The 14,816-nt window shown below is 41.6% G+C and overlaps 1 protein-coding gene across 4 annotated transcripts in view; it reads left to right on the forward strand.

Annotated features, from left to right (window-relative positions):
- The window catches only part of LOC116942198 (WD repeat-containing protein 7-like), a 145,232-nt gene that overhangs the window by 23,789 nt on the left and 106,627 nt on the right, over window positions 1-14,816 (forward strand). For all 4 annotated transcript variants that reach the window (XM_032953871.2, XM_076066791.1, XM_076066792.1 and 1 more), the window contains 6 exons: window positions 3,386-3,464; window positions 6,227-6,401; window positions 9,325-9,401; window positions 10,334-10,453; window positions 11,836-11,981; window positions 13,259-13,340. In XM_032953871.2, the coding sequence (XP_032809762.2) occupies window positions 3,386-3,464; window positions 6,227-6,401; window positions 9,325-9,401; window positions 10,334-10,453; window positions 11,836-11,981; window positions 13,259-13,340 (679 nt within the window). The remainder of the gene's footprint in view (window positions 1-3,385; window positions 3,465-6,226; window positions 6,402-9,324; window positions 9,402-10,333; window positions 10,454-11,835; window positions 11,982-13,258; window positions 13,341-14,816) is intronic.

Here is a 14,816-nt window from a genome sequence, read left to right on the forward strand (position 1 = left end):
TGAAAACTTGGCATGACCCTTCTGAAAAGGAGTCAAATATTATTCATAGCGATAATAATAATATATTTGACTTCAGCGTCCAATACAGACAAGACTTACGGATGTGAATAAGGACTGTATATTGTTGCATACAAGACATCTCATAATTACCAGCCTTCTGCATAATTGGATAACTTTTTATGATTTGCGACTGTGATTTGATTCAAGAATATATTTGGTATCACGGGTTTAATGGCTCATATTGTTTCTGTTTCGTATAGTCTCATGAATTATATCGCTGAAAGGTATAACGGTCAGATAATTTACATACATCTTAAGACGTTAATTATTACGCGTTAGATTCCTTGCGTGCATAATTAGTGTGAAAACCTTTAAAATCGATTAATCATTATATGCCCTTTAGCTATATAACAAAACGGAACTATGGTGCCTCATAGTGCAGGGGATATGAAAACCACGGAATAATTATATTATCAAATATTAATTTGAAATAGATTAATCAATGCTAAAATTAGGTATTTTGTGCGTTAATTTAGGGCGATGTGAAAACTCTTGTTTTCCTTCTTGTCATTTACAAATGTACAGATTAACAAGTATGCCACTCTTTTGGTAAAAGAAACACATTTCAGTGATTAAAATAGATTTATTTTCACAATTCTCGTTAAAGCGTAGAGAATTGTAAAAATCACCTATTTTAATTGTACCCTTTGCAGTATTGACTTTGTTAATGATACACAGCGAAGACATCAAATACACTTTAAAGAGCCCACAAAACAGTATGGTGGGATTATATTCACATGCAATATTTTTTTTCATGGTAAAAACTCACGGTGGAAAGTATGTTTGTTTTCTCTGTCACTTTTAATTTGATCAGCAAATTGTACAACATGTTTGTTACACCTCACCCTATTTTTAATAGGCATGTGTGTGACTCCACTAAATGCCATGGCTTGGCTTATGCCATGTTAAACTGCTCACATTAATTACACTCTTTCGCACTGCAATTGGCAATCACTGCAATAAACGTGTTTGAAATCGGACAGTCGTACTTGTCACCGCAAAATAGAATGAAGGTGCTTGGCCACCTGAGATTAAACTTACACACTTCATGTGTCGCAAGATGAGCATCTCAAGCCCGGTAACTGCAACAAAAACTAAAACGGCTGCATGCCCTGTACACGTTTAATGTAGATGTGCAGGGCATACAACTCTTCTCAATTTGCACCGAAGACCCGCGGTTTCATGGACAGTGCAGCACTGCGATGTTATCATACGGCACCTGCTATGCTCCGTTTTATATATGCATATTTATTTTAGAAAATACCCTCATAGATACGGGGTTTTTTTCCCCCAAAAGGAAGGGTTAGGCTCTTCCTAGCATCTTCATACAATCGTGTGAATAACAGGAACAACCACACCTGTCAGTCAGTCAGTTGACTGAGTTTGATTATCGGCTACAGCTAACATCAGTGGCGAGTAATATCTAAACCAATCATGGGCCCTCCCATTCACCAACCTGCACTGCCTATCATGATGAAGTATGGTCACGCAACCCCCTCGTGACCAAGACAGCATTGGAAGACCTTCATCAGTGGATTGATAAAGGCCTGAGCATTATTAATTTTATGATTCAGTGATATGTGAGCCTATGACCAAAATGCCTGCATTTGTTATTTTCACACACTTGCCTAATTGCATGCACAGTATGGTGTACTTGTATATATTGTACTATCTAATATATACCCAATAAGGAGGGTTTCAGATTAAAACATTTAAGATTTTTTTTACTTATAACGTCCAATTTCAGATTTAATTTAGGATTATTTAATGTTCAAAAGTAAGTGTATTCCATATTTTATAACGACCATTGTTTATGCAATAAATTTACTGTTTTAAAGAATTTTAAACATTAATTATTGATTTTTTTTCTACCAAGTTCCATCAGTAAAGCAATAATTATAATGTAAACACTTTTATGTTTCACTAATTTCATAAAAATGAATATCACGTGATGGCACTTTTGGAGTGGAAGACAAAGATGTGATAATGGCAATGAAGTCACTGGCTGAGATGTCACATTTTCGAATCAATCTGAAACAATGTTTTTCGGTTATTCTGAAATATTTTCAGATATTTTTGGATTCATTTGAAAATTGGGAGGGGGGAAAAATCCCCCATACTCCAGATAGTACGAAAAATATTCCGTTTGTAAATTCATTTTTAAAAAAATGTGAATTGTTAAACATTGTGCGTAGTTTGTTTTTGAGGCGCGTGCCAACTGTCAGTGAGGCGCGTGCCAACACACCGTCAGCGCCAGGGGCTGGGTGCGCCTAACGCGTCGGAAGCGCCGTGCGGGAACGCGGCCACTCCGCACGCGTGGGTGGTGAGCGCGCCCCCGTGTACGCACACGGGGGCGCGTGCGCGCGTGTGACACAGGCGGTGGGGGATCGTGGCTTTTAATGAGGCACAGCTTGTAATTGTTCCCAGAGTCGTGTCGAGGGCCCGTCCCAGCGTGTGGGTCTTAGACGTGAACCTGAATGGGCCTTTGGTGTGAACGCTCGCCCGTCGCCGCTCACCCCCGTCGACGATTATCCACGCCTATGTTAAATGCAGTCCATTAACTCCGCACGATTACCGCAGCCCGGCAACAGAGGGGTCCTTCGCCATATGGCATCTCGTTATGGGATAATTTGTGCCTTTGTGCCTTTTATTGCATAATGCATGTTAGCGTGCGTAAGGAGATTGATAGTCGTGGCGGAAGCAGGTTGTAGCCCGCCGGATTTCTTTTTTTTGTGTGTAAGTGATGACATTACACGCCCAAATTGTTATTGCTAATAGTTTAACCCCTGCTAATGAATTAAATGATATATATCTGCGTGCATCCACGTGCCTGTAAGAGGCAGTATGCCGCGATCTTTTAGTGTTTGATTTGTTGGGAATTTAAAAAAATACTAGTGTGTGTAAATATGCATTATGTGGTTATCTGAAACTGCTTCAGAGATTTTACACATTTGAAGTAAAATTAACAAGGTATTTTAAAAATATATCTGAAATATTCAATGTTAGCTGTAAAAAAAGTTAAAATTGCAGCTATTATCAGATTAATCTTAAATATTCAGCTTTAAACATGAAAATAATGTGTTTAACAGAATCAGCTGTGCTCAAAATAATAATTTGACTCCTGCTTTCATTGTATGTATTAAGAATGTGCTCCAAATTATTCAACATTCGTACCAAAACTTAAAAGAAAACGTCAAATGGACAAAATTGTGTTCCTGAATAGATTTAAAAGATTGTGGCTTTCATTTTTCAATCAGCTTAATGTTGGATGTGTTTATCGCAATGTGAGTGTGACATTATTTTTGTATTAATTTTATTTCAATAGGCAAATGTGTCTGTGGGATGTAAGCGATGGGCGCTGTGTGGAGTTCAGGCAGCATCCGTACGTACATACAGAAATGCATGTAAGTATTCACTTATTTTTTTTACGAAGCTAATAACATCCTGTACATCATTTGTTTGGCCTTTGGATGACCCAACATTTAAGTGTATTTTCCACGAAGTCACATTGCATGTAATTGATGATATCATTATTTTAGTCAGTAAATTTTGTCAGGTACAGTATTACCAGAGAAAAACATTGCCTGTAATGTACCTGTGCACGATAATCATCCCCGAATCATCATTTATAAGACGAGGCCATTGTCGTATGGTGTCATATCTAAAACAAATATGCTGGGAATAAGTTTGAATGCATAAATGTTTGCTTACAATCTCATATAGACGTGGTTATCGAGTTGTCTTTTTCACATGATATATTGTGCATATACATAGGAAAACGGATATATGTTATGGATGTTATACTCGAGTGCAGTGGGGTTTATACATATATGTGTGTAAAATAAATCATCGTTCTCAGCCTTGATCAATGCATGAAGGCCTCTCCAAGCCACCACCATAAACACATACACACACTACCGAAACAGTGTATGATTTTCACGAGACTTTTAATGAAATCTCGAAGAAAAAAATATAATCTAAATGTCAAAGCACTAAATCTTGACTTAAAGCGTTCGTGACTGCAGGAATTCATATTCTTGGGGTCTTTCGGTAAAGTCACGTAGATATGTCCAAAGAAAATAACAAAAGTTTTTTGTTTTGACATTTAGATTATATTTGTGCTATTTTGTTATTTTCTTTGAACCTATCTACATGACTTTACCGAAAGACCCAAGGAATGTCAAAACACTAATTTAACAAACAAGACGACAACATTTTAGTCAAGGCGAGAAGAGATAAAATTGTACACAAAATATACATAAATATCAAAATGTAAAGTTGTCGTGCCCAAGGGGAGGTATGACGAATAGGCATTGTAGGCACGAGGTGAAAGGTTAACCATCGGTGATTGAGAAGGGAAGGGTCTTGCATTTAGATTTTAATTGGTGGAGGCAGACAGCGTTGCAGCGTAGGATCGTTCCAAACAACGGAGGCGGCAGCAGCAGAGAAGGGGCAACCAACCATGGCGCAGAGGTTGATGTGGGGATTGGAGAGGAGGCAGTGGTTTGTGAAGCGGAGAGCATCAAGCGGAGGAGAGAGATGATACCAAAGGAGATAGCGGGGAGGGGAGCCCTGCGAAGATGGCGACGTGAATCGTGAGCTCGTGAGATTCTGCGCCTTTGTTACGTCTCACGAGTATGCGCGAGTTGGGGGGCCGTCCATAAATGACGTCACGCGATTTTGGACGATTTTTTGACTCCCCCCCCCGTCACACATTGTCACAAATGTCTGACCCCCCCCCCCCCTAGGTGCGTGACGTCATTTATGGACGGCCCCTAGGCTACTCGTGGGATTTTATACCCACGACGTGGTTCGTCAGAAGTGTAAATCGGGAATTGTGCTTGCCAAGCCATGAATGCATATGTAAAGATTTTAGCAGTGGAAGAATTGGTATGAGTGGTACGCGAATAGTATTCAAATGAAATAAATAGTGTTTTAATCGCAAAAAAATGCATTAAAATGTATTAAAAATCCTGACTATATTTCTGTCAGGCAGAATCTATTCCCCTTCCATTAAATGTTTGTGCACTTCCAGAATGTTTGAGATGAGATGGTGATCTAAGTCACTTATTGTCCCAACGTAAAGAGTGCTATATCAAAAGCAAATAAATATGATTACTCAATCGCAATCCCATTCGCCAAGTTTTAGAATTATTATTTAATTACGCACATTAATCGGCACCTGAAATCATAATGGCGGGAGATTGTGATAATTTCTATTAAAAAATTTGTCTACATTCTTGCAGTGCCTCGGGCGAGTCGAGCCTGCTCTTTCCCCCGTAGCTCACCACCACACGGAGACCATTCCACCCTTTGCTTTGCACGGCCTTTGGATGGGTGGTCTGTCCTGCCCTTCCGCTGGCCCGGGGCAGGCTGCATGCCCGGTCCATGCCGGCTCTCGTTCTCTCCAGACCTGGCAGATTTTTGTTTGCGTGCAGGGAGAGCGTGCAATCCATGGGGCGGGCTTTTCCTACCAGAGCACACAGATGGTCAAGATTGAGCCGGGGCGCGGCGCGTGCGAGGCTGCTACGTCGTGGCCTCCAAAAGGGGCTTTGGTAGAAGCAACGTGGCACGTGAAAGGGCACGAGAGCCCTCACAAACTTATGGGGGGAAGGGGGACAGGCGGTTGTTGTGGCTTAGTCACGCGAGATGGAATTGGCAGCAAATTAGATTTTTTTTTTTTACGCTAAAAACCCACGCCGGATTCTCTGGACATGGCGTTCCTAGCAAACGAGCCCTGGGGCTCAACTTTCCTGCAATGCCTCAAGCGAGGCAAGCCCAGGCTGTGGTCGCCCTCTCTTGGGGGTGTGGGCCACGAGCTTCCGCAGTGGCCGGAGTGCGTGACCCTGCCAGGCAGGTGGGCTCATGCGGCCAGGTGTCTAGGCTTTGCAGCAGTGCTAGAGAAACTTTGTTGTGCTCCATCTTATTTCCCAAGTAACACATTTGAAAATTACCCGCAACTAAATTCAAAATATAAAAACGGACTTTTCTTAACGCTTGCGTTGGTCACCCCCTTAACAGAGATTCGTGATTATCAAAAGGCGATGACTTTACACGTTAAGTTTAGTTTCAGATTTTTCCAATTGTTAAATTAAATGTTTTTTGGTTCACTGATCTCGGTGTGTGGTTCACCGTTGTTAGCTGACCACCTGCGCGCTCTCCGCAGTACTACAAGTGCCCGTACGGCTCGGCGGACGAGGGCTGGCTGCTCTGCTCGGGCTGCTACAGCGACGTCCTCATCCTGGACGCGCTCACCCTCAAGGTCCTGGGATCGCTGGCGTCCAAGGACGCACCCAATTGGATGGCCACCATAAGTGTCCTTAGGTGCACAAGAACGCTCGGTATGTACCTCATCTGACCTTTATAAAACATGAAATAATTATTGTTCCTTTGGTTCTTTCAAAACTGTTGTTTTTGTAAATGAAATATTTGTTCCGACTAATGTGGTTCTGTTTATTTCGTGTTGATTTATACATTTAAAGTGAGAGAGTTGTTTTTGGTGGTATTTGTCCTCTAATACAATCTGTTTTGCGCTGTGTTATGATTTCACTTTGTCCTAGTCAATAAGCAAGTCATGGTTTGTGGGTATTTTTCTGCTTTGTTTGTGAGCTGTTGGCCATAGAGGTAGAACGGAGCCCAAGCAGCGCTTCCTTTTCAATTTTCAATTTATCCGGTTTTCTTTTTCATCAAAGTCCTGTTTTGTGCCCGATAAGTATTATCCACTTGTCTTCCATTAAGACCATTGAAACTGCAACAGGATTGCACACAACCCGTCACTTGACCTTGCCTGCTGGATACCGTGAATGGTTTCGAGAAGTTGGTGGGAAAATGTTAAGCTGTTAGCAACGAAGGCCACGTTTAAATGCAGGCTTGAGGATGCTGTTGATTTCTCTGAGAAGCTTTCCTGCAGCAATTTTCCTTCTCAAACTTGTCCATACTACATTTGAACAGCAGTTGATTATGAATATTTTTTTTTAAATGACATTCTGAATAGAAGACTCAACAGGCTCCGCTATATATTTTAGCGAATGCTTTTGTAATTTTTTTCGCTCGAAAAAAAACGGCCTTTTATTACGAGAACAATTTATTCTATTGCTGTGGATTATAAAACGTTAAACATTATTTCAAATGTTGATGCAATGGGTTTCGGTCTTCATTCATGGTATTTCAGTATTCTTTATCTGGCATTTTGGGGGAAAAACTGGGGCTTTGACACAATGCTTAGCATTTTTTTAGCTGATGCTTCCACCTATGTTTTCGATATTCCAAAAAATAAAGTAAAACAAAATACGCCGTTATAGATTTGAAAAATAGAGTGACCACTATTCAACTACCATCTGACTAGTTGTTTAGGTATTTGTAGAGATTATCACTGGAACGCACAAGCAGGTTCCTACTAATCAATGGGACGGCTACTCCTCTTATCCACAAAGTTTCATGTCAATGCCCCTCTTCTTGACCTCATTGTGGTCAATCCACCGCTGGATAGAGACTTCCCTTCACTGTTTCAGTCATGGGGTTGTTACGACCATGCTTCACCTGGTGAGTGATGGTGAAGTTATCGCTCGCCACTGGTGCTAGCCGTGACTGGGAATTCAACTGGGGTCACTGGGTTCACAGTGCAGTGTTGCTAATGACCACTCCACCACACAATATTTGTACGTGCGTTAATTTTAAAACAGTTTTTAAAAAATATATATATAAAATGGAATTTCAAAATAGTTGACTGCTCATTTTCACACTGAGTTGTCTATAGCCCTGAGCCAGGCATGTAAACTCCACATTCCCTCGGTGGAGGATAACAACTGGTACGGCATCAACTGATGTATGGTCTGTTTTAGAATAATGCTTCCTTACCCTTACCTTAGACCTCTATAATTCGATGGACTTATCAAAATCTTAAAGAAAAATCCACTCTAAGTTTGCAATGAGAAGGAAATCATGATAAAGAATGTCTTGTGGGACCTTTTTGCCAGTATCAAAGTATGAAAATATAAGAATAGGTTTTAGCCTTTCTGGCAACAAAACAGGTGTTAAGATATTCAACCACCAAATAGAAACCTTTGCAAGGAATCAAGTCACTGCATTAACCACACATACTTGTGGTGAACATGCAAACAAACATTATCTGAAAATAAATGCCATTGTCTTTGAAACTGATTGGCCTACACCAGAGACAGCCTTCTTTAGGGCCTAGTCTCACCAGTGCCAGACCAGAGAACGCAAAAGGCCTTGCAAAAGGGTAAAACCTATTCTTATTTTTCGTAGAATGTATTGTGATATGTTTTTTTGACAGCTGAACATTATGCTTATTCACCATTTCTCAAACGACATCACCTCTCTTTCATTCCTAGTTTTAGCGTTATTTTTTTTTTACAAATGAATGTTTAGATTACAGATTATTTTACATTAAGTGGATAAGAAAGCTTCGGTACATGCCTTGTTTTGCTGTTTATGATGGGTATTATGAATTGTAGTTTGTTTTTTACATTGACGCTTGGGCAGTTCTACAAATGAGGAACCTCAGAGTAAACATTTCAACATTATTCTAAGAATCCACATAGTTCAAGATTAATTGTTTTAACCATTTGGGAACTCAAGAGACTAGGATGAGTCTCATTTACAAGAGTGAGACGTGTCGCAAAAATTACAAATGCAAAGCAAACAAAACAAAGTAGAGCGATGAAATAAAGAGCAATCAGTGTAAAAACAAAAACACTCGTGTCTCACGAGGAATCGGAGATATTGCAAACATTAATCAACGTGAAATCAAAGATGCATTTTTAATTCCCTGTAGCGCAAATCGGTTATATGGAAGGTACTTATTTATCGCTTTAGAAATATTACTTATTTATGGAACATATCAATAGGATGACACATGGAAGAAGGCACTTGCACCATCACGATCTCAGCATGGACGATGGTCATTATGTCTGAATATATCCGACTCTGTGATATTCTAAAGAGTATTTCTCTCTTTTCAAGATAGGTGGAGATTTTAGTTTTCATTAGAGTCCTAATTGGTTGATATGCTATGTCCAAGTCAATGCGACTCCATGATTATTAAATTGATTACATAAGAGCCCCTTTTTTCAAATCCACTGCTGGATGAGGACCTCCCCATGCCTTCTGGTGTACAGGGATAGCTGGCACTGGGGGGGGGGGGGGGGAGCGGTCTGCTCGAATATGTAGACATGAGTTAATCTCATGAAATGCATCACCACGCTGCATCCACGTGTGTGTGTGATGTTTGTATCTCCCCAGAGGACATTGTGGTCGGGGTCTCAGTGGCTGGCTTGCTGAAGGTTTGGAATCTAAGCACTGTTCTCAACAACATTCAGGTTTGACCCAATTGTGTTTTCACATCATTAAACTTTGTTAGTTTTTTATTGTGTGTCTATTTATCGAGTCAATTTTTTTAATCTGAGATTGATTTTAAGGCTGTAAGTGATACGTTCTAGAAGTCAGGGATAGCAGGAGTTGCCCTGGGATCATCCAAAATGATCCGTGTGCTGTGTTCACTTTGAGTGCAACATCCTGGGGTGTGTGGCACTTTACACGCGTATACTGTATGTCTGTATGTTACATTTATTTTGCACCGTACATAGCCAACTGTGCTACTCGGAGGTGCGGGGGATGGACAACAAACTAAACACAAAAAGCAGTTCCAAAGAAATGAGTTCTCAATGTAGATTTCGTTGGTCAGTCATCACTATTCTATCCCTGCTGCCATGGTTATTGTTCCCATGACCTTCGCACGTTAATTCCGGCCCGCTGACTGTTCTTATTCATCCTCACCGCGTTCAACCACCACCACCACCGCACTGCAGAGTCACCACACTGCTCTTTCTGCTTCTTCCCTTGCACTGCTCCACTTTGGAGGTATATCCCAACTTTTGTTTTCACCAAGTTTTGGGTTGCACACTGCGCTCTGAACCTGGTGATCTGCGTTTGATTTCTGGCCACAGCATCTACCCTTCCCACCCCCTCCTTCACCAACCCACAATGTGTGCATACACGCAGCCATTCTTGTCAGTCCACTGGTGGATGAGGACCTCCCCACGCTGTGTAGGGAGGCCATGGTGGTGAGATGTTAACTACCTCGCCTGGTATACAAGAGGTCGTGGGTTTGATCCTGACCCTGACGCCTGCATATTTTGAGTTTGTCGTAGTTAAATCTGACCACAGAGGCAACTGCCTCTTTCCGCACCGTAGCAGTGAGGTGGATTGCAGCGGTGGATGGCGGTGGATGAATGTGGTTTTCATTTCTAAGGACTCGGAGCCTGTGTTTGAGAAGGAGTCGATGGCGGTGGATGGCCTGGATGCTCAGGCCGTCGCGTTCTGCACCTACACCCAGAGCACCTTGCTGCTCGTCTGCTCACACATCTGGAAGGTGATTCCCTCACAGAAGCCTCTCACCTCATCATCATCCCACTCCACTACAGTAATGTTTAACCGTTGATGAGTGCACTCGGATTAGTTTTAACAAGTCCCCAATGCTCTAATCAGTAGAGAAAATAAGTGAAAATTGAACACGAGCACCAAGGGGCCATTTCCGATCCACTGCACGATTGTACTTCAATTGCAGCGACACAGTTTGCAGCATTGGATGTATGTGTGTGTATGTTGAACTTCTTTCGCACCATACGTAGCCAACCGTGCTCATCGGAGGCGTGAGCATTTCGTGGTATTAGTATAAATTATGGCGTCCTCTGGTCTTTCACCGTTTGAGACACAGCTCAAAAGAATGCTGTCTCTGGTGTGGACCAATCAGTTTCAAAGACAATGCATATATTATCAGTGTTTTTTTTGCATTCTGACCACAAGTATTGTGGTTAATGCAGACATGATTCCTTGTAAACGGTTTCAGTTTGGTGTTTTAACATCTCAACACCTGTTTTGTTACTCATTGTTTTTTTCGGTAAAGTCACGTATGTAGAAATACCACAAAATTATATTAAAACAAATCAATCACGACGTTTCGACCGCAACACAAGCGATCTTCATCAGGTGTAAAAAACAAATAGCGAGGGAGCATATAGGGTGACATCAACGCAACACATAGAGAGCGTTAAACTGCACGGAGGTAAATACAACAAGAAGATGATAGACGAGAATTCAACAAACCTAAGAAAAAATTACGTGATGCAAAACCAGTCGGCCATCGACACAGACACTTGCCTGGCGGACCACGAATTTCAGAAGAGTGCTAAATTTCGTGTTCATCCTCTGGGTTGAACATACCAGCATAGACAGAGTGAACAAATACGAGGTACAAGATAGCAGAAATACAAATACAGGGACACCAAGAGGCAAGAAGAGGAAAGACGGACAGAGAAGCAAGAAAAAGGGGCCGGAGGGATGAACAGACAGAGGCTTAAAATAAGCAGTAGAGGTAGGGGCTGAAGAGAGCAAGGGGGCACGGCAGCAGCAGAAGAGGGGGAGGGGTAGGAGAAAGCAAGGGGCGCAATAATTTTAGGACAGAATTGTAAAGGTGACTTCCCCGTAGAAGTGTGTTAATAAAGAATTAAAGCTTTCGTGACTGCATAAATTACTCATTGGTTTTTTCGGTAAAGTCACGTATGTTTTGTTGCCAGAAAAAAGGCGAAAACCTATTCTCATATTTTGGCTTCTGGCAAAGGAAGTCCCATGATGATGCAGCCTGCTTGAGTGGTTTACCTTGCACAGGAAGTTGACGGTGAATTATTACCATCAAGACACCACGCGTGGTGATAGTGGTGACGATGCTCCACGTGTGCGGTACGCCTCCCACAGGTTCTTAGTTTGGAGAACTTCTGTGCACGGTGCTGCATGCCAAGGACAGCCGATGGGCCCTGGACCGGGGGTGATTTTCTGGCTGCAAACAAGGTGCTCGTGTGGACCTCGCGAGGCCAAGGTTACATCTACAAGCTTCCGGACAGGTGCTTCTCCGCCCTCATCCGTCTCAGTCCATTTACTCGGAGCACTTACAGTGCGATGCACATCGCTGCAATAAATGCACAATGACCTCAATTGGTGGTGAAGGTACCACTGTTATGCATTACATTGGCTCTCACAATACGGATATTCTGCAGTCCACGCAGACAATAATGTTTCTGAGAATAGGTTTACCCCTTTTTTATGGCAACAAAACAGGTGTTAAGATGTTAAAACACCAAACTGAAACCTTTTACAAGGAGTCATATCTGCATTAGCCACAATACTTGTGGTCAGAATGCAAACAAAAAAGTACTCTGATAATATATGCATTGTTTTTTAAACTGATTGGTCCACACCAGAGACAGTTTTCTTTCTTTTTTCTTATCAGTTTCAAAGGCAACGCCACATATATTATCAGAGTACGTTTTTTGTTTGCATTCTGACCACAAGTATTGTGGTTAATGCAGACATGACTCCTTGTAAAAGGTTTCAGTTTGGTGTTTTAACATCTTAACACTTTTTTTTTGCCAGAAAAAAGGGGAAAACCTATTCTCATATTTTGGTACTGGCAAGGAGGTCCCATGATGTAAATAATGTTTCTATATATAAAATAACCTCTACAATTAAAATGCGGTATTCAGATAATGCATGCCGTACATCTTTCTATCCAGAACTAACACTCAGCATAATATTACCAACTTTTGAGGCAGAGCAACTTTAACACAAAATAGACTATAATCTATATGACTTAAAACTCATGTATAAAATGTAATGTCCTTTTTTGTCATCTGACCTTTTGGCCTTCCCACACCAATGTTCCCATATGCCTGTCGGTCAATGGCGAGAACACACACTTCGTTTTACATACCAAGATTGTATTCACTATCTTAGATATTTGTTTACCAGATACAATCGTAGTTATTTGCTATATTGAATTATGTAAATTTGTTATTGACTATTTTAGTTCGCATTCAGTCACAGCATGCAATGAGGAAATTAGTCATGTGACCTGGGCACTTGCCTATAAACATCTCAACAAAATTTCACACGTGATAGGAAGTAGCCAAGACCCAGGCCTAGGTGTTTCGACCTGTGTCCAGCATCATAGCAAAGTGAAGCTTGACCAATGGAATTGTCTTGTCCATGAGACATGCTGTGCGCTTGGTGTTTTTCACAAACTTGCAGGCGACACGTTGAGCTGATAAAGTGCATTGGTCGCAAGCTATTGTTCACACCCCAGATGTTAACATTGTGCACTTTTACTTTGATGTCTTTTCAGTCCAAAGCAGATGACAGACTGCAGCTCCTTGAACCACGAGGCCCCACTACTGCTCTACATTCTTGAAGACACACTCCTGGAGGTAGGGTTTCTGAGGAGTACCGAACCTCTTGTGTGTGCGTGTACCATGGTTAGCTCACTGCAAAGCCGAAGTTCATTCCTGCTCACCACCAACGTTAGTGGCGGACTTACGAGTCGTCCTGGACCTTTCCCTAGGTCCACTCAGCCCGAATCAGTACCTGGAGACAAAGGCGGCCGGGCGTGGTGCTCGCCACCACCACTCCCTCGTGTACTGCGCTGGCCTTCACAAGTGATCGTTAATAGCACGTGTGTGTCACATTAGGAATGGACCACTCTTTTAATTAGTTCCTTGTGCAGCAAGGGAATAAAGTGTGGTTTTGTGAAGGTCCTTTTGTGTTGTGCAGTACATCAATGCACGTGTGTACACCAGCATGCTATGACTGAGTTGGGCCTGTGGGTGGCTGGCAGGTTTATTGATGAACCGGACTGGTACACCAGTCACGTGGTTAATGGCGACTCGGTTGAAGATTGCTGTGTGTGACACCACGTGTTGTTGGATTCTACAGGTAAAGGACCCAAAGATTGTTTTTGATCGTTCTAGACTTGTTATAGACTTCAAGCTTGGCTTTGAATTGTTAGTTTGTGATATATTAAATAGGAGGGGTTTTAGCACCGTTTACTGTAAAGGATGACGTACTGTAGTTAATACTTGTAATTCTCTAACCCTAATACTGTTTATTCTATAACCATGCCCATGCACCCAGAGTATGACTACTTGCAATGCTATTGAGAATAGAACACATGCACAGTAGTAAGTTGTACAATGGTGACAAGTACAGTACGTATATTGTCCACATACAGCACAGGTAATGGGTGTAAGATACCGATATAAGTGGATGGTATAGATAGACATACAGCTTAGGATTAAAGTAGAATAGTGAAGTGCAAGGGTTATTGTCAAAGACAAACATGGTTGATCAGTAGTAGAATTGGGTTTAAGATAAATGTATTGATTAACCGGACTGGTACACTAGTCACGTGGTTAATGGCGACTCGGTTGAGGATTGCTGTGTGTGACAAACGTGCTGTTCCTTTTTTCAGATTTACACTATAAATGTTTGCCCTCGATTTGGGGCACCTGCCCACGTCGTTCATTTCGAGTGTGCAACTCTTGCCCCAACAGTTTAAAAGGCTATACGGGGGATCTGTGTATGTACACAAGCATGTGATTGTTACAACACAGTAGTTAGGAGATACCTTTCTATAAACCTATGTGAACACTTTAATGCACATCCATTAACCTTAGCAGCAAGCCATTACACGAACCCGTACTTCTAATTGTAATTCTGAATGCCTGGAATTCGAGAATTCACTCTTAAAAGTTTAGCGCTGCAGAGGATGAAATTTGATAGAATCTCAAATTCCTCGTCAGAAGAATGCGAGGATCTTAATCAAAACGTCTGAAGCCACAGAACAAACCCAATGGGCTTAGTCAAACTAGTTTAGGGCAGAACTCAGCCTTATTCAGCCTCCTATT

This window comes from Petromyzon marinus, chromosome 13 (assembly GCF_048934315.1).
Source record: "Petromyzon marinus isolate PM22_M1 ecotype Great Lakes invasive population chromosome 13, UKy_Petmar_22M1.pri1.0, whole genome shotgun sequence".
In the NCBI taxonomy this organism is placed as follows: Eukaryota; Metazoa; Chordata; class Hyperoartia; order Petromyzontiformes; family Petromyzontidae; genus Petromyzon; species Petromyzon marinus.